The sequence below is a fragment of the Suncus etruscus genome, chromosome 4 (genome assembly GCF_024139225.1).
Source record: "Suncus etruscus isolate mSunEtr1 chromosome 4, mSunEtr1.pri.cur, whole genome shotgun sequence".
In the NCBI taxonomy this organism is placed as follows: Eukaryota; Metazoa; Chordata; class Mammalia; order Eulipotyphla; family Soricidae; genus Suncus; species Suncus etruscus.
The window spans coordinates 160051674-160070813 of record NC_064851.1 but is presented as its reverse complement, the minus strand read 5'-3'; the positions used below and the strand labels follow the sequence as shown (position 1 = coordinate 160070813).

Sequence of the window (19140 nt, the reverse complement as noted above, 5' to 3'; positions counted from 1 at the left end):
GAATGTAGTTTTTACATTAATTGTATAATAATCAGTCCTCTTGAATATTTAAAACTAGGTTTTAAAGAATGACCCATAACCATCTTAATTCTGAGTATTCCAAATTATTCTTTAGGTTTGTTGACTTACTTAGACCTCATTTTAGAGAGAGTTGAATGTGTATGTTTTCTACATTCTGATTCTAAGATCTTCAGATAAAAAATATGTGACTTGAAAGATTAATTTATAAGCCTACTGCCTCCTTGGCTTGTTTGTGTCTGAGCATTGAATCCTGCCAGGGCTTTGTACATGTGTAACACTACCACTAAGCCACATCTCTAGCTACTCAGCCATGCTGTTCTTAATAATGAAGATGATTGGGACCATTTTGGTCACTTTAACATTAGTGTTTTCATTTTTATTAGTTGGGCCTTAAAGACATTCCCTTGAATCCTCAAATTGGGGTGAAAATTTCAAATCAAGGGTCCTGTACATAAGAGATTTTCTCAAGATTTTTTGTCTTTCCTTATAAATGGTTTATTTCTGCCTGCAAACAGGTAGCCAGTGGTAAGGTGCTTGACAATTTCTTAATATATTTTGACAAAGGGAGTGTTGTTCTATCTAAATGTAAACATGCAGAAGGAAAGCAAATAGAAACTCTATTTTTCAAGTTTTCCTCTGAGAATGTACAAGTAGTGTATTTGAGAAATTACATCTCACTATTGAAATGTGTGGGAGTGAAGAAAATACAACCTCTTTTTTGTTTCTCTCTTCTTTTTGTTGGGGAGGGCATTCCCTTTTGTGCCCACTTAAACCTCTAGGCTTTTAACCGGTTTGTTTGCCCTTATTTGTCATTCAATTCCAGCTGCCTAGAGCAGTTAACACACAGGCTCTGAGTGGAGCAGGAATATTGAGGATGGTGAACAAGGCTGCCGACGCTGTCAACAAAATGACAATCAAGATGAATGAATCGGATGCAGTAAGAGCTGATTTTTCGACTTGAATAATGAGATGAATTAATGAGCTCAACAATTGCATTTTAAAGCTGTACAAGTAGAAAATAGGATATTAATTTGCTTATTGAGTTTAGTTCTCGGCCACATCAGTTGACCTACATGGTTATACGTGGTTAATTTGTTGCTTTAAAACAGAGAATGGAGTTTGCTATTGTAACCTGATTTGCAGTAGGTTTTTTGGGCTAAATTAACTCCATTTTTCTTTCCTTTTGTTTTTGTTTTTCTTAGTGGTTTGAAGAAAAGCAGCAGCAATTTGAAAACCTGGATCAACAACTTAGAAAACTTCATGCCAGTGTTGAAGCCTTGGTCTGTCATAGAAAAGGTGGGTTTGCTTTGTTATTTATGTGTTTATCAGTGTGAGTTCAAATATTTTAATTGTTAGAAATAAATACTCTGAAGTTATTACAAATAGACTATAATAAAATGTTTTCTACTTCAATTTTATTATTTAATATTTTAATTAAATTTAGCTCAAAGAAATACAGCTTATGAAAGTATATTTTGAATTAACTGTTGAACATATATATACTGAATAAATATTAATAAATACAGATGTCTTTTTAGTAATTGATTAAAATATGAGATTCAATAATCGATGTTTGAAAACAAAAAGTTTTTTATCTTTTTCTTTTTTATCTTGTTCTGCTCTAGCTATCTGGAATTTTTTTCCAACTCTGAAATTTCACTTATGGGTTTGTTTTTTTTTTTTTTTGAACCATAGTATTTAAAAATCTGGGGTATTTTGGAGTTTTCTTTAAAGATTCTTAAAATTTTTTAATTCTATAGATTTTTTTTTGTGAAGTATTATTTATGAAGAATACAAAGACATTTAGCTTTCTAAAATAAGTCATTTTGTCTACTTTATTATTTGCATTAAATTTCAATAAGATAATCGAAAAGAAACAGAATTGTAATATATTTGTTATTAAAAGTACTTTAATAGCTTTAACCTTTTGTATTATATAGTTTAGGGAACAGTGTTTTGGTTCTTTGAAAGAGCATTATTTAATGTAAAGCAACAAAGCAGTTGCTATATGTAGTGATATTTAACCATTGATAAAATTCATCATATAAACATCTAGCTTTATTTAAAGTGTATGATTAGTACTATTTAAAAATACTTAGAAATTACTAATATTCCATTAAACATTGTTAGAAAACAGAATAAGATTTATGTGAATTTTATGTATATTTTACCTTGTTTTTCTATTATTTAACTAATTTTATTAAAAACCTTTTTACTGATAAGAATGTAAAGGTCAAAGAATGTGATATAACTCAATTCTAAGTGTTCCCAGAATGTATTTTCATTAAAAATGTATTACCTATAAATGATTATAGTTTTTAAAGGAATTTTTAGGACTAGATATAGGTTTAACATTTGGGGAGATAGATTATTATTATATGAAAGCTTTAAATATAATTAGCATATTTCCTGGTCCTTCATTGGCAGTGCTTCTTAATTTTCATTGGAGCTCTGTGCAGTTGACAGTTATACCTAAGACATATTAATGATTGTTACAGGTTAAATTTTTTTAACTAACGCTTTATTAGTGAACACTGAAAAAAGAGTATTTTTATTTCAGAACTTTCAGCCAATACAGCCGCCTTTGCTAAAAGTGCTGCCATGTTGGGTAATTCTGAGGATCATACAGCTTTATCTAGAGCTTTGTCTCAGCTTGCAGAGGTCGAGGAGAAGATAGACCAGCTACATCAAGAGCAAGCTTTTGCGGACTTTTACATGTTTTCAGAACTGCTTAGTGACTACATTCGTCTTATCGCTGCTGTGAAAGTAAGCCTTATTTTAAACCACTCTTCAGTTTTTTTCATGTCTGTGGTTTTCTTAAAAGAAGAAATTGCTTTTCTTTGAAGCATGATTTAAGTTTGTAAATTATATTCTGTACCATTCTAGCACATGCAAGGTGGTTTAAAGATGGTAATTCTAACTTGATATTTTCTTTCCCTATAATAGTTAGAATTTCGGCTTTAAAAGGACTAAGGACTGTCAAAAGGAATGAAAACTTACATAGTTATATAAGCTTGGGAAAAAATCAGGGAAAAACTGCTTTAACGGTGAATTTTTAATGGTGACTTCAGCTTGAATTTGAATTATAAGCAAACATTCTGTGTATATACTAAACTATAGTACACTTAAATTTATGGCTAAGGTGGGACAAGTTTAAATAATAAATTGTGTTATCCAGTAGTAATGTTTAAAGATCAGTAAGACTTGTTGGAAAAGTAATACTTTATACTAATAAAAATTAATATTCTACAAATATCAATATTTAGTTAATCTTAACCATTACTTTTTATTAATCTCATTTCAGAAGATAACTTTCAAAACTTTGAAGTTTTATTAAAACAAGAGTTATCTTGGATTGGGGTGAACTGTAAAACTTTCACCTTTGAATTCAAAAATCTAGAAAGCTAGTGAGATCTTCCTTGCCTTATTTCATATCTATTTCTCCAGCTAAGATTGGTAATAAAATTAATTTTAACCTGCAGTCCAAACATGTATTGCATATGAATCTAATCTCAAACTAATAGCAATAGTTATTATAGGAATCTTAGCTCTTCAGAATATTGCTTGCATATTTAGGTTTGTAAAGTGAACATTTTGCTTGTATTTACTCTTAAATAGTACTTTCTGTATTCTTGGTAAAGTTTTCTTGTTTTGTTTTGTTTTTTTCAGTTATTTTAAAAACGTTAAAATAGGTAGCATAGGGCCCGGAGAGATAGCACAGCAGTGTTTGCCTTGCAAGCAGCTGATCCAGGACCAAAGGTGGTTGGTTCGAATCCCAGTGTCCCATATGGTCCCCCGTACCTGTCAGGACCTGTTTCTGAGCAGACAGCCAGGAGTAACCCCTGAGCACCTCCGGGTGTGGCCCAAAAACCAAAATAAAATAAAATAGGTGGCATAAAATATATTTAATTATATATAGGCAGGTGTATGCATTAATTTACTTTATAGATAGTAGTTCATATCTCTCACTTATTTTTCACCTTATTCCAAAATTCCCAGTTAGCCTAAGATGTTGCAAATAAGCATTTTACTGTCCCCAAACCCTGTTGATCCAAAAAGGAGCTGAATGATGTGGGAATGTTGCATTGGGAGGGGTATTCTGTTTATGGCTGAAACCCAACTATAATCATGCTTGTAATTATGGTCCTTAAATAAAGGTTTTATAATAAAAAAAGAGTATGGGCATATAAGATCTAGTCTAGGGAGACTCTGGCAACAATGGCCTGATAGTTTAATAATGAATATGTAAATGGATAGTGTAAAGCTCAAAGACAACTTTCCTCATATATGGGCAGTCAGTTATATTTTCTAACATAAAATGTACCATAGTCAAAACTGTCTGAGCAAGTTGCTAGAATTAAAAAGTGAAACAATACTTTTAACTTCGTTAAATTTGGGAACTGCAAATTCATGTGAACAAGAATCCCTTTCCACTTAATATATTTCTACATGTATGGAACATGCTTGGACATAATGCGTCATCAGCTATTAAGGAGATAGGATCAAATTAGGATTTGCAATAAGCTTCTTTAGATTTGACTTTTTGCTCAGCCTAGCCCAGGTCTACTATATAAAGAAGTTGAGAAATTATAAGTAATAGGATGATAGGTAGATTTTGGGTGTTTATATTTCACTTTCGCTTTGTGGCCACATGCCATGGTGCTAAGGGTTTACTCTGCTTTGTGCTCAAGGAGTTTGGGGGGGACCATATCTTACACATGCTGGGATTTAACTGAGGTCGTAAGTGCAATGGGGTTTCAAGAATAGATAATTGTGTTAATTCTTATAGAATTAAAATATTTCTGAAATAATATATCTTTGGTAGTCCTAACTTTTTTTTTGGGGGGGGATATGGGGGCATACCAGGCAGTGCTCAGGAGTTACTCCTAACTCTGCTTTCAAGAACCACTTTGGGAAGTGCTCAGAGAGGGATGCTGAGGATTGAACCAGAGTCAGTTGGGTTTAAAACTAGATATAGGTAAAGAAACTCAATTTGTTTCAAAGCCTTTATTTAAAAAATAGGCTATATGCATTTGATCATTTGTTTACTGGATCTCCCACTCACTTTATTAAAGTTTATTAATATCAAGTTAAAGAAGGGTATTTTGGCAGGTGGTGGGCGGGGTCTCTCCGTCTCTGAGTGCCACTTTGTACCAATTCTTAGGCAACCAGGCCTGTAGTTCTGTGCAAGTGCTCTGTTACTGTAGGGCTTGTAGGGCCATACCCTACAGTGCTTAGGAAAGCCATAGTATGTGTCTCTGGATACAACACTACCACCACCACCCCACCATGTCTTCTCAACCATGAGAAAAAGTTTTTATTTTTGAAGAGCCAGAGAGATGATACCGTGGGTAAGGCATCTGACCCAGGTTCTATCCTTGGTATTCCATGAGCACTGTCAGGACTAATTCTTGAGTATCTCACTACCCCCACCCCAACTCTTGCCACACTACTTAGTAGTTGAGTTTTCTGATCCATGGTGAGGGATAACTGTTCAGTTAAAATTTTTATTTCAATTTAGGCACCAGAGCAGTAACACAGCGGTAGGGCATTTGCCTTGCACTTGACCAATCTAGGGAGGACCTTGGTCGATCCCCTGGCATCCCATATGGTCCCTGAGCCAGAAGTGATTTCTGAGCACATAGCCAGAAGTAATCCCTGAGCGTCACAGGGTGTGGCCCAAAAAGCCAAAAAAAAAAAAAATGAATTTTTTAAATTTAAATTTTATTCTTCAATATTAAAAAAATAGATTTCGAATTATTCTTAGTTCTACATATAATTCTTCTTTTTTTTTTTTTTTGGTTTTTGGGCCACACCCGGTAACGCTCAGGAGTTGCTCCTGGCTATGTGCTCAGAAGTTGCTCCTGGCTTGGGGGACTATATGGGACACCGGGGGATCGAACCGCGGTCCGTCCAAGTCTAGCGCAGGCAAGGCAGGCACCTTACCTTTAGCGCCACCGCCCGGCCCCATATAATTCTTCTTTTCCCTTTTTTTTTTTTTTTTTTTTTGGGTGGCATCAAGTGTTGCTTAGGGCTTATTCCTTTCTCTATGCTTTGGGACACTCTTGGATGTACTCATGTGTGTTGTTAAAATTCGAATGGTTCTGTAACATGGACATCAAGTGACTTAACCACTATAGAAAGATATCTCTGTCCCCCTGTATTTAATTTTTTTTTAAATTTTAGGCACTGTGGTTTAATGCCACACACTCCAACAATTGTCCTTTTCTCAGTATCTCCCTACCTTCATCCAGTTCCCTCCCTATTTTCCCCATGGTAAGCTTCCATTAAAGACCCTTTCTCAGTTTCTGTTGTAAGACATTCCTTACTATGTTTCCTTACACCCACACATGAGATCTTTTAGTCTGGCCCTCTTTTCTGACTAGTGTTTTTTAGCATTATACTCTAGATCCTTCCATGTAGCAACTTTTATTGCCTTTCCTTTACCACACCTCTTAAAAGAAGTGTAGAGATGGGGCCGGAGCAGTGGTGCAAGTGGTAGGGCATTTGTCTTACGTGCACTGACCCAGCATTTTGATCCCCCGGTGTCCCATATGGCTCCCCAAGCCAGAATCAGTTTCTAGTTCATAGCCAGGAGTAACCCCAGAGTGTCACTGGGTGTGGCCCAAAAACCAAAAAGAAAAAGTGTAGAGTAGACTTGACTAATTTTGTTATTAATTTATTTTTTTGTCTATTCTACTTACTAGAAAAACATTCTGCTCACCATCTGTGTAGTCCCCTAAACCATTTTGTTAAATCTTTTTATTGCTTTATTTTGTTTGCTGTATACATAATTTGATGACTTTTTGCTTTCACTTTCCCATCATATTATGAATTTTCTCCCCTTTTTTTATAGGTGTCATGTTTCCAACATTCTTTTTTTTTTTTTTTTTTTTTTGGTTTTTGGGCCACACCTGGCGGTGCTCTGGGGTTACTCCTGGCTATCTGCTCAGAAATAGCTCCTGGCAGGCACAGGGGACCATATGGGACACCGGGATTCAAACCAATCACCTTAGGTTCTGGGTCAGCTGCTTGCAAGGCAAACGCTGCTGTGCTATCTCTCCGGCCCCAACCAACATTTTTTTTTTTTTAACGAAACCTTCTTTGGCTACTATTTAGCAATGAAACTTTAAATGTAGATGATGCAAGCATTTTTCTAGTTGTTCTTTTATGCAGTGAAACTTAGAAATTTTATTTGATCATAAAGCCACATGTAGGAGGCAGAGAGATAGCACATAGTATTTGCCTTGCAAGCAACCAGTCCAGGGCAGTTGGTGGTTCGAATGCCAGCATCCCATATGGTCTTCTGTGCTTGCCAGGAATAATTTTTGAGCACAGGGCCAGAAGTTATAAACCCTGAGTGCCGCTGGGTGCAGCCCCAACACCCCCCCCAAAAAACAAACAAGCCTCATTTAATAACATAAAAAGATGAATTTTGTATGGTGTTTTGATTCTGAGCTCTTGAATTTTATTTATTCATTTTTATTTTTTTATTTAAATAAATATGGGAATTTATTTCCTCACACTTTAAGTATATTTGTTTTAGTATGCTTTTTTTCAGTATATTAGATGCGAGCTAAATAATGATTTTTATTTTCAGCATTATATCACTTCTGGTGTTATAAAACTATTTCAAAGTGCAACCTCGCTTAATGGCTTTGTATCATTTACTTGTAGGGTGTATTTGACCATCGAATGAAGTGTTGGCAGAAATGGGAAGATGCTCAAATTACTTTGCTCAAGAAACGTGAAACTGAAGCAAAAATGATGGTTGCTAACAAACCAGATAAGATACAGCAAGCTAAAAATGAAATAAGAGAGGTAATTAATATACAATGTCTTTCTCTTTATCCAAATTTTCCATGAGTCATTCATATATGCATGCTTTCATAAATTATTTTTTAAACCATTCAGTACTTAGCAATTTTTCCATAGCTTTATTAATTATAGTAGAATGAGTTTAACATTTTTGTCATCATTAAAATGTTCAGAGTTCTGGGGCCAGAGCGATAGACAGCAGGTAGGGCATTTGCCTTGCATGCAGCTAGCTCACCCTGATTCAATCCCAGCATCCCATATGGTCCCCCCTGCCAGGAGCAATTTCTGAAAGCTGAGCCAGAAGTAAGCCCTGAGGGATCTGGGTATGGCCCCAAAACAAAACAAAACAAAACAAAATCTTCGTAGTTATTTACTACTTAAGTGACCATTCCAGTAATTATTGAAAAGATAGAGGAGCATACACAGGGCCTGAGGGATAGTGCAGTGTGTAAGGTGTTTGCCTTGCATGCAGACAACCTATGTTAGATCTCTGTTGCTCTGTATGGCCCCTCAATCCCTGCCAGGAGTGATACCTGAGTGCGGAACCAGGCAAAAGCCCTGATCACAGCTGGATTTGCCCCTAAAAACAAAAACACAAAAAGAAGCAGAAAACACATACATAGATTGATCTTTAATCAGGATATATTTCTCTTGAGATGAATTATTTTATATTATTTGTTTACTCTTTGTTTAGAAATAGTTTTAGAAGTAGACTTGCCCCACATTTACCTGTCCAGAAACATTTCCCCCCATATATATGCATTATATATGGTATTTTAATGAATTTGTATAAGTTTATTATAATTTATACTTTTTTTGCCATGCTTCACTAAGGAAATTGAAGAGGTAGGACAACCTTTATATTCCTAAAAGTAAATATACCTGCTCTTTCAAGAGTATGTACTACTGTTTTGGTTACTGATGAAAAAAATGCCATTTCATTGCTTATTTTCATTTTATTTTAGCTATTCCATTGATCATGTTTTGTTGTTTCACTACTAAATGTTTTTACCTAGGTTTTCATTAGACTATACTTATCTGTTTGTTTTTTTCTTTAATCTGGACATTTTACCATTACAAGGATGGTTTTTAAATGTTTGTCATACAGTTTTTCTTATTTGAAGTGTTTTTATGGATATATAAATTGAGATTAAGTATATTCATGCAATTAGCTGAATAATTTTCATAATGTTGATATAATTTTAAAGGAAGAAATGAGAAAATTCCACTCTAAAATTGCCAAATTATTTGATAGTGAATTTTATATTTGAAATAATTTCTAACTTAGTGATCTTTCTTAAATTAAACTATGGAGATTTGTCATTCAGACTGTTATAATCTTGAGTAAATCTATCAGTGAAATTTTAATGAAGATTAAATCGATATGAATATTTGCCACAAAAATTATTATAAACGCATTTGAATGACACAGTATTAGAGTTTGTCAGTATTGAACTTTCTCAGAGTTTGAGGCATGACAATAAATGAAATTCATGATCATGACTTCTACTTAAATTTTTCTAAAAGAATAATAAATATTCCTTTTTCTGTTTTATTAGTGGGAAGCAAAAGTACAACAAGGAGAAAGAGATTTTGAACAAATCTCTAAAACAATTCGTAAAGAAGTGGGAAGATTTGAGGCAAGTAGAACAGTCTCGCCTTTTTTTTTTTTTAAGAATGCTGTCAAATTTGCTTGCGATTGGTAAGAATAATAGTTTTGTACTAACAGGCTTTCTTCTTTCCCTCCCCCCATTGTACTTAATAGAAAGAACGAGTGAAAGACTTTAAAACTGTCATCATCAAGTACTTAGAATCATTAGTACAAACACAACAACAGGTAAGTTTTGTGGATATTTTTTAATGAAGTATAAACAGAAAATTGGTATTTAGAAAGAAATTTTTTGTTTGTTTGTTTTTTGTTTTTTGTTTTTGGGCCACACCCAGTGTTGCTCAGGGGTTACTCCTGGCTGTCTGCTCAGAAATAGCTCCTGGCAGGCACGGGGGCGGGGGACCATATGGGACACCGGGATTCGAACCAACCACCTTTGGTCCTGGATCGGCTGCTTGCAAGGCAAACACCGCTGTACTATCTCTCCGGGCCCTAGAAAGAAATTTTTAACTTCAGAAAGAATAAGACATAAAATAAAGAAAACCAATACTAGCAAAAATGGAAGTAAGGTAGTTACAGTAATTGGAATCATCAGTTTCTTTTTGCCTTACCATCTTTTAAGTAGTAGATTAAAAGATGTTTTTGCAAATTAAGGCTGAAACATTCTTAAACTAGCATCTCTGTCTTGTTCACTTTTAGTTCAAAGCTGTTTTAGTAAATTATTACAGTATAGAAATTGCTCTTTCATAACAACTTTTTTTTCCCCTTTTTGGTTTTTGGGCCACACACATTTGACGCTCAGGGGTTACTCCTGGCTATGTTCTCAGAAATCGCCCCTGGCTTGGGGGGACCATATGGGACGCTGGGGGATCAAACTGCGGTCTGTCCTACGCTAGCGCTTGCAAGGCAGACACCTTACCTCTAGTGCCACCTTCCCGGCCCCTGTGAAGAATTTTTAATAACTCTTGATTCCTCCTCCTTCCCTATCCTAATTCTTTATCTCCCACCCCCCATCTCACTTGTTTTCTGCATGCCAGGGTGCCTCAGATAATGCTTACTGAGCAAGTACAATAGACTTGTACACTGTAAACCAAGAAACAGCATTGAAACCCTTGTATTGATGTAGTTCTCAAGAGTAACAGATGTGGCTCCCAGGCACCAGTTGGCCTATATATCACCCGCCCCACCCACACACACACGCACTCACAAACTATTTTTGTGGTGCTGGTGGTGATTATCACATATCACAAGTAGCATTTGTTTTTTAATGAATGCTATTAAGTAACATATAATAAAATAGTTTTTCCCATATAGTTTTTAATATTAATTTGAGTGATCAATTTATTTAATGTCTTGAGTACAAATATTTCTGTGATTTAAAAATATATGTATATAGATGCTTTTTTATATAAAATAATTATATTTGGGTTAGGTTACATTTCATTAAAAAAATTAATTATGAAGTTGAAATTTTTTCCTGTGAGGTTATTGTTTGGGTAACACTAAGTGGTACTCAGGAATTAATCCTGACTCTACTCTGTGATCACTCTTGGGGTACTTGACTTGGTGGTACTACTTACATGTAGTGCTGGGGATTGAACATGTGTTCCCTGAATAAAGGCAACAACTGCCTTATTATCCCTCTACTCTCTCTCCAACTCGAAGTTTGACTTATTAAATATGGAAATAAGTCATATAAATGATTTAAAGAAATATTTTTAAACATAACTTGAGTTAATACTTTAATCTGTTCTACGGTATATCCAGGAATGATTAGCAGCTGATTATTTTTGGCTAGCAGCTAATAAAATATGATTATTCTCTTAAGTAGAAGATATCATCACTTTATATAGATAATCCTACTGTAATGTCCTTTTTTTTGTCTCGGCCACACACGGTGATGCTCAGGGGTTACACCTGGCTATGTGCTCAGAAATCGCTCCTGGCTTGAGAGACCATATGGGATGCCCAGGGATCGAACAGTGGTCCATCCTAGGTTAGCGTGAGCAAGGCAAACACCCTACCGGTTGCACCACTGCTCCGGTCCCTGTATTTTTATTTTTATTTCTTTTGGTTTTTGGGTCACACCTGGCAGTGCTCGGGGGTTACTCCTGACTCTTCACTCAGAAATAGCTCCTGGCAGGATCAGGGGACCATATGGGATGCCAGGAATGGAACCGAGGTTTGTTGGGTTGTCCACATGCAAGGCAAATGCCCTACCGCTGTGCTATCTCTCCAGCCCCTGTATTTTTATTTTAAGGAAATCACATCAAATTGTACTAGCAGCTTGTTTCTACATATATATTTGTGAAAATAAAAAAAAAAATCTAGGTGTTTTTAGCTTATGTCAAAAATTAAGTTACTCAGATTTAATGGTTTTCATAGACACAAATTTTGAATAAGGGAATTAAAGTAGACTTACAATCCAGACGTTAATCATGGTTAATTATCACATTTTGTAGATTTTGTTTTTACTATAGTTGGGATACAGACATTTGACAAAGGTAATAAAATATCTTTTATTTTTATTATTATCTATAGCTGATAAAATACTGGGAGGCATTTCTACCTGAAGCCAAAGCCATTGCTTAGCAAGAAGATTGTCCCGTTCAGAAGATCTTGGATGTTTGTTCCAGTGTGCTGAACTCCACAGTGAAATCATTTAAAATCATCTAAATAAACCACTCTATATTTTGTGAATTACATGTGGTTTTTTTATACATATATATATATATATAAATATATGCTTTGACATTTTATTACAAGCTGCATGTCCTGACCCTCTCTGAATTAAGTGGACTGTGGCATGACATTCTGCAGTACTTTGCTGAATTGAACACTATTGTGTCTTAAACATTTGCACTAAAAAGTGCACTGCAAGGCAGAAAACTTTGCAATATTTTTTCTTTACAATATGTTCTCTAGTGTGTTTACTCTCTCTATGAGTGAATTATCAATGCATCAATTAATGTTCACTTATACATTCCTGTACAGAAATGATTTTGTGATGATAGTAATAAAATAAAATTCCTTATGAAGTATTAGTAACAAGTTATTTGGTATGTGAACATAAACTTCTGGGGCGTATATGATCACTTAGTATATTTTTATTAAATAAGTGAAGCTAAATGCAATTTTTTACGAAATCATCATAAACCAAAGAACATTTGTCTTTTGATACAACCTGAGGTATGCTTTTGTCTGGAGTAAAGAAAAGAGTAATTGCCTTTGCATGTTTTGACCATCTTGATTATAAGTAACTTAAGAGTTAGGAGAACATGTAGAGATGTCTTTTTGTTACAGATCTCATCAGTTCTACTCATCTTCAGTTGTTCTCTTCAGATTCTAAGATTGCCTGTTTTAAATCTGTTCATCACATTATCTTGGTTTTCATTTCCAACTGAAGGCAGATGTATGCCATTCTTTTTTGAACAATCAAGGAGTGCACAAAACATACTTGGAGTTAAATGAAATTTGCTTTTTGCAACCTGCTCATCTATTCTGTATCATTTAGATTATTTTTGTCTAATTGTTAATACTGGTGAAAGTTTAAAGTGGCAGTAGGGTAAATTTCATTTTGGCTTGGACTATTTTTAATGAGAACCTTCTTCTCAAGCTTCACTATATCTCCCTGCCAGAGGAGCAAGTTGTGGCATATACAACTGAGTCCTCTCATTTCATTGGACAGAGTTTGTTTCTAATTTTCGTTGAGTTTTTTGGCAACTATAGGAATTATTTATATTTATACTTTTAGAACCCAGACTATGACCTGGAGTATGCAGACTAATTTTAGTTCTTTCATGAAGAAAAGTTTAAATAAAACTAGTATAATCTTCTAGTCTTGCTTCTATTGAAGATAGCTTAGATATAAAAAATAGGTGATTTATAATAATATACCTGACATTTTGTTTCATAATTAGTATCATAGGCCGGCGAGTTGGCGCTAGAAGTAAGGTGTCTGCCTTGCAAGCGCTAGCCAAGGAAGGACTGTGGTTCGATCCCCCGGCGTCCCATATGGTACCCCCAAGCCAGGGGCAATTTCTGAGCGCTTAGCCAGGAGTAACCCCTGAGCATCAAACGGGTGTGGCCCAAAAAAAAAAAAACCATAATTAGTATCATAATTAGTACCAGGAATAGTTTCACTACAGTGATATTCTTGTATAATATTTGTATTTTGTTGTTTTCAAATTACTTGTTCAAGCCAAAATCTTGTAGTATGCCTGGTACATTCTTTTAGAATACTCAGATAAAATAATTACTTTCTGTCTTGATCAGTAAAGTAACAGCTTCCGGTACATTCCAGAAGTCATATATATGTCTCTTAAGACCCACCAACATGGGCCCGGAGAGATAGCACAGCGGCATTTGCCTTGCAAGCAGCCGATCCAGGACCAAAGGTGGTTGGTTCGAATCCCGGTGTCCCATATGGTCCCCCGTGCCTGCCAGGAGCTATTTCTGAGCAGACAGCCAGGAGTAGTAACCCCTGAGCACCGCCGGGTGTGGCCCAAAAACCAAAAAAAAAAAAAAAAAAAAAAGACCCACCAACATTTTAGGGAGATTTTATTAGTCAGTTTTACCAACTCCAGTCAGTAGTTTTCATTTCTCTTTTCATCACCAAAGTCCCTTCCTTCTAAATAAATAGAACAAAAGTATTAATGCTGATTCTGAGTACAATTTTACTTCTGTTTCATAACCAGATAAAAATTAAATAAGGACTAAGAGAACATTAAGAATGAAGCAAGCTAAGCTTGGGAGTAGTGCACATATATTCAGCCTTGGTTTCTGTCTCTGAGTAGCTCTGTGACTTGGAGCATATCATTCAGCTATGAAACAAGGCCATGAAACTGATTCCTGAAGTGCCTTTCTACTTCAGAATGTTTTACGATATCATGCCACTTTAATATTTTACTAGAAAAACTAATTTGAAACAAAACTACCTTAAATGATGAAAAGTTAAATTTAACAGAACCCAAACAAAATGAATGTATGTAAAAATACAATTTTTATACATAAAAGAATGTCCTTGATTGTATTTTGCTATTTAAGCAATTTCACTTTTATAAATGATTATTTTTACTAGTCTCAAAATATTATTACTTCCTTGCTGCTATTTGAACTTTTCTTCGTTATCTAAGTCTAAGAAGACTTTATGAGTATAAGCTGTGTTATTAGTGGGCTTTAAATATAAAATAAATAGGTCTCAACGAAATGAGATTTCTTTTAGGAAGTGAAGTGAATAGAAAAGAAAGATATTTTCTCTCTGTGTGTGTATAGATATGTATGGTTGTTCCCTAGTCCTCATATGACACACTTGCCCCCTCAAGATTGCATTCTCTTAAAAAAAAAGTCTTAAATGTCTTTAAAAGCATATTAGTAGGAATGAAATAAAATGCTTATTTTATTGTTCCCTGCATTGTCAGTCATGTGATTGTTGTGAATTAAGGAGACATAATTTAATAGCAATAACTGCTACAGATAGGCTATATAACACATTCTACTTTAATATAGTGAAGCAGATGGAGCCAGAGTGATAGTACAGCGGTAGGGCATTTGCCGTGCATGCAGCTGACCCAGGACGGACATCAATGCCCGACATCCCAGATGGTCCCCCGAGCCAGGAGCGATTTCTGAGCACATAGCCAGGAGTAACTCCTGAGTGTCACCAGGTGTAGCCCAAAAAAACAAACAAAGATAGGCAGAATATAAAACCTGTAAGGAGGAGGCTTGGGAAGCTTGAAGGTATTTCACTATCATAATCATTAGGAAACAATGCCTTAATATCTCTATATGACTGTACATTTTAAAAGTGTTGGATACACTGAACAGAATCACCATTCCAGCCAGGGAGATAGTCCAGCTGGTAGGGCTTTTTCCTTCTTTCTATGTGGCTAAGGTTCAATCCTTGGTGTCCCGCATAGTCTCCCACACCACCAGAAATGATCTGAGTGCAGAGCCAGGAGTAACCCCTGAGTATTGCTCCAAAAACATACGGAGCCAGAAAGGTATGGCTCCAAAAAACGACAGAAGAATTATTTCTCTACCCAAAACACAGAATCAAATAAGTAGTAAATATTACTTTTATTTACTTTTATAGTTGTGAATTAAAGGTAGGTAAATGGTCACAAGAAATAATGAGAAGAGGAAAATCTGTACAAAAAATGCTGTTAATGATTGTATATTACTCTGGTTGGTACTTAGGACCATAAATTGTAACCATGGTAATCTGTAGAGGAGGTCCATATAATAGATAGAAATATTAAAAGCCATGTTAGTAATTAAGACTTCACTGTAGCCTAACTTTTAAGAATAAACTGGTGAAGAACCTATTAGCTCCAGAATATCAACACGTACTCCAATATCTTAAAAGCTATTGAGTTATTTTAAGGTGGTGTGTGTATGTGTGTGTGTGTGTGTGTGTGATCTTGGATATCTTGGTTACATTTTACATTGTCACCACTTTTCAGACTGCCATGTCAGTGTGAATAGATGGATAATAATAATGCAGGCTTAGACAGTACTCATGGAAATAGAAATTACACAGATTAAGCTCAACAGCTGGATTGTTAATGTGCTGCTATCTTTACCATCAAAGAAGCTCAGTAAAAGGGACTAGTAGGAAGTCAGACTTTCAAGTGCAAGTACAACGTGGGTGCAAGACATTTTAACTAAGTACTTTCTTTTCAAGTAGTGAGAGTTCAGTATTCACTCAATACAGTGTAGTAGTGTGCTGCCAGAGGAAAACAAGAAATGGTCTTATACAATGCTGTCATTTTACAAGGGAGCTGATTCAGAGCATAAATCATGGTTAAACTGATTGATTTTCTCTTTCTCTGTGTTAATGGTCAACATTCTTGAAAATATTTGATAAGCTTTTCAAAATTTTTATTCTAACTATTGACAGAATTTTCAGAAGCCTTTATACAAATTATTTCTTCAGAGTTAATTAAATGGTTAAGCATAGATAATTGGAGAGAATAGGAAAGTTGTGACGTGCTGTCTAAATTTTTAACACATTTAGGAAACTAAATGTTCTTTTTCTTCACATACTTTTAAAGCTGCAAATAGGATAATTTTTAAGTATTTTTTCTCAATTAACTTGGTCAAATGGAAACTTTGTAATTAAAGCCAGTTAAGATAAAGTTACCTATTTGTTAATACACAATCGTATTTTTTTATTAAGGCAATCTGATGCAATAATATCCTTAATAGAGAACTAAGGTTTTTTTTTAAAGATTCTATTTTAAGTATGTGTAATTGTTTAATAAGAACTAAAATTAGTCAAAATTTAACAAAACTAAACAATAAATTGCTTTCTTATTATTTCCACCAAAAAGTCTCAAGTTATCTTGATTTCTAAACTTTAATATTTTGCATCTTTTTTTTTTCAGATGTTCTCACTATATAAACGTATACAATGTGAGGAGTTGAATGTGTATACCTAAGTGTGTTTATATATGCCTGGCATTAGGATTTTCAAACAAACTTGGCTAATACATTTAAGTTGAATGTTTCCTTAATGTCCAATAATAGTTATAAAGCAAAATACGTGTTTTAGAGTTATGTTCTTTGTATTATCTTGCCAAGACCAATTTGGGTTCATTCTTTAAAAAAAAAAAAAAACTTAAAATTTATTCCCTCTGTTCTCTTTCTTGGTTTCAAGAATTTTTGACCAAATATTTACCCAGACTTTTAAACCTCTTGCAATAGGCTTTGTTAACCTGTCTATTCACCAAGCCTATAGCCTGCTGCTAAATTAATCTTCCTAAAGAACTGTCATATGTTTCTGTATCTTTACTAGATTACAGATAAAATCCAAATTTACCAGAATCTGGCCTTAAATTATTTTTCCTGTCCCTCCCCCATTCTTCTGTAGCAGGGTCTAGGGATCAAACCCAAGCCTTACACATGAAAATTATCTTACTAAAGAACCCTGTTCCTGTCCCTATTTATTTTTTCCTGGCTTGGTCTTACCGCTTGCTATTATGCAACACAACATTTGCTTTAATCAAATGTTACCCTATCTTGTTACCCTATGCTTTATCTTCCTGGCTCAGTGGTATTACTGATACATCTTGTGTGAGTTCCATTTTACCCATCAACAACTGTGAATCCCTCTTACCCTTTAATCTTTAAAGCCAAATTTGAAATCCACAAATTTCATGTATTTATTCTTTCCAGTCTTCTACGTGGAAGGAAGCTAGGAATTTCTCTCATAACACTGTATTCGTGTTATCATAGGAGTGTGTCCACTACAAAAATCACTGATATAGTTCTGTCAGTGTTGAGATAAAAATGTATTGGGACACTTTCAAATATCTCCAAGGGTGATAAAAGGGGTGTGAGGTACAAATGGATTTGCTTAGGGAAAGTAATTTTCACGCAAATGTGTAGTCTTTGCTCTGTGTGTGGAAGCCATGGAATGCTCTTGGGGAAGGACATTGTTGTTTTTAGACTGTCCAGATTTCAGACTTTGGCGACTCAAGATACTGCTGCTGTGATTAACTTGAGTTTTTACAGTAGGTGCAGTTTGAGGTAAAAGTCTTGTTAATTTTTTTGTGTTTTGTTTGTTTGTTTTTGGTTTTGGGGCCACACCCGGCGATGCTCAGGGGTCACTACTCCTGGCTGTCTGCTCAGAAATAGCTCCTGGCAGGCACGGGGGACCATATGGGACACCAGGATAGGAACCAACCACCTTTGATCCTGGATCGGCTGCTTGCAAGGCAAACGCCTCTGTGCTATCTCTCCGGGCCCAAAAGTCTTATGTTTTTTGAGGAAGAGAGAGCCTAGGCCACACACTCCAGTGCTCAGGGTTGCTCCTGAGCATAGATTGAATGAAGGTTGGCCATATGCAAGACTAGTGCCTTATACCCTCACTTCTAGCTTTTTATTCTTCCTTTCTCCCTCTCTCCCTCCCTCCCTCCCTCCCTTCCTTCCTTGGTTTTGGGATAACTGACTTTAGGAGCCTTACGTGAATTGCTTTTATTAACAAACTTAGGTGGCCATGTATTTGCCATGGATTTTTGTTAAAGTTTTCATGAAAATATATTTAGCTGACGTGCCACATTTTAGAGTTGGATGATATACCAAGAGTGATAAAATTTCCACATTATCTCTGTTCTCTTCAGAACCATCTCATTTTCATGAACCCATATATTTCTATCACGTGTGGCAACAAATGACCCCATAACTGATGGGACAACGTAACTTACACATATGCGAGGCTACTAGTAGGCCATGGGGAAAGAATTGTGTGGAAAGCATTTGAAAAACGTGGTCAGTAATCTGTAGCTAAAACATTTTATTATGTGTGTCCGGCTTATTTTATCCACTGAGGCAATAACCAGCTATATTGAGTTGGTTACTTTGTGAGGCAGGTAATCTTTTGCCATTATCAGCTATTTTAAAAAATATTCCTTATTTGTCTTTGAACATTTTATTGCACACTCATCTCTGTGGAGCTCTTATGAAGCTTAAGTGGGACAGAGTTGGCCCGGACAACATCTGGAAGAGGACATGTTTGTTGTATGCTACCCACTTTGTAAAGTACAGTGCCAACCAGTATGCCAAACCAGACTTCAAAAGCTGTTTCTTGGAGACCAAGTTCAATCCCTGACATCCCATAGGGTCCCCCGATCCTGCCCCTGAGGGCCACTGGGTGTGTCCCCGAAACAAAACAGAACAAAAACTTTCTT

The 19140-nt window shown here is 35.4% G+C and overlaps 1 protein-coding gene across 1 annotated transcript in view; it reads left to right on the top strand.

The window, feature by feature from the left end:
* SNX2 (sorting nexin 2) overlaps positions 1-12489 on the top strand; it is a 46846-nt gene extending 34357 nt beyond the window's left edge. The window contains exons 9-15 of the mRNA XM_049771394.1: positions 845-958; positions 1224-1317; positions 2582-2787; positions 7699-7842; positions 9399-9479; positions 9605-9676; positions 11990-12489. Coding sequence (XP_049627351.1) covers positions 845-958; positions 1224-1317; positions 2582-2787; positions 7699-7842; positions 9399-9479; positions 9605-9676; positions 11990-12040 — 762 coding nt within the window. The 3' untranslated portion in view covers positions 12041-12489. The remainder of the gene's footprint in view (positions 1-844; positions 959-1223; positions 1318-2581; positions 2788-7698; positions 7843-9398; positions 9480-9604; positions 9677-11989) is intronic.
* Positions 12490-19140: the final 6651 nt, after the last annotated feature.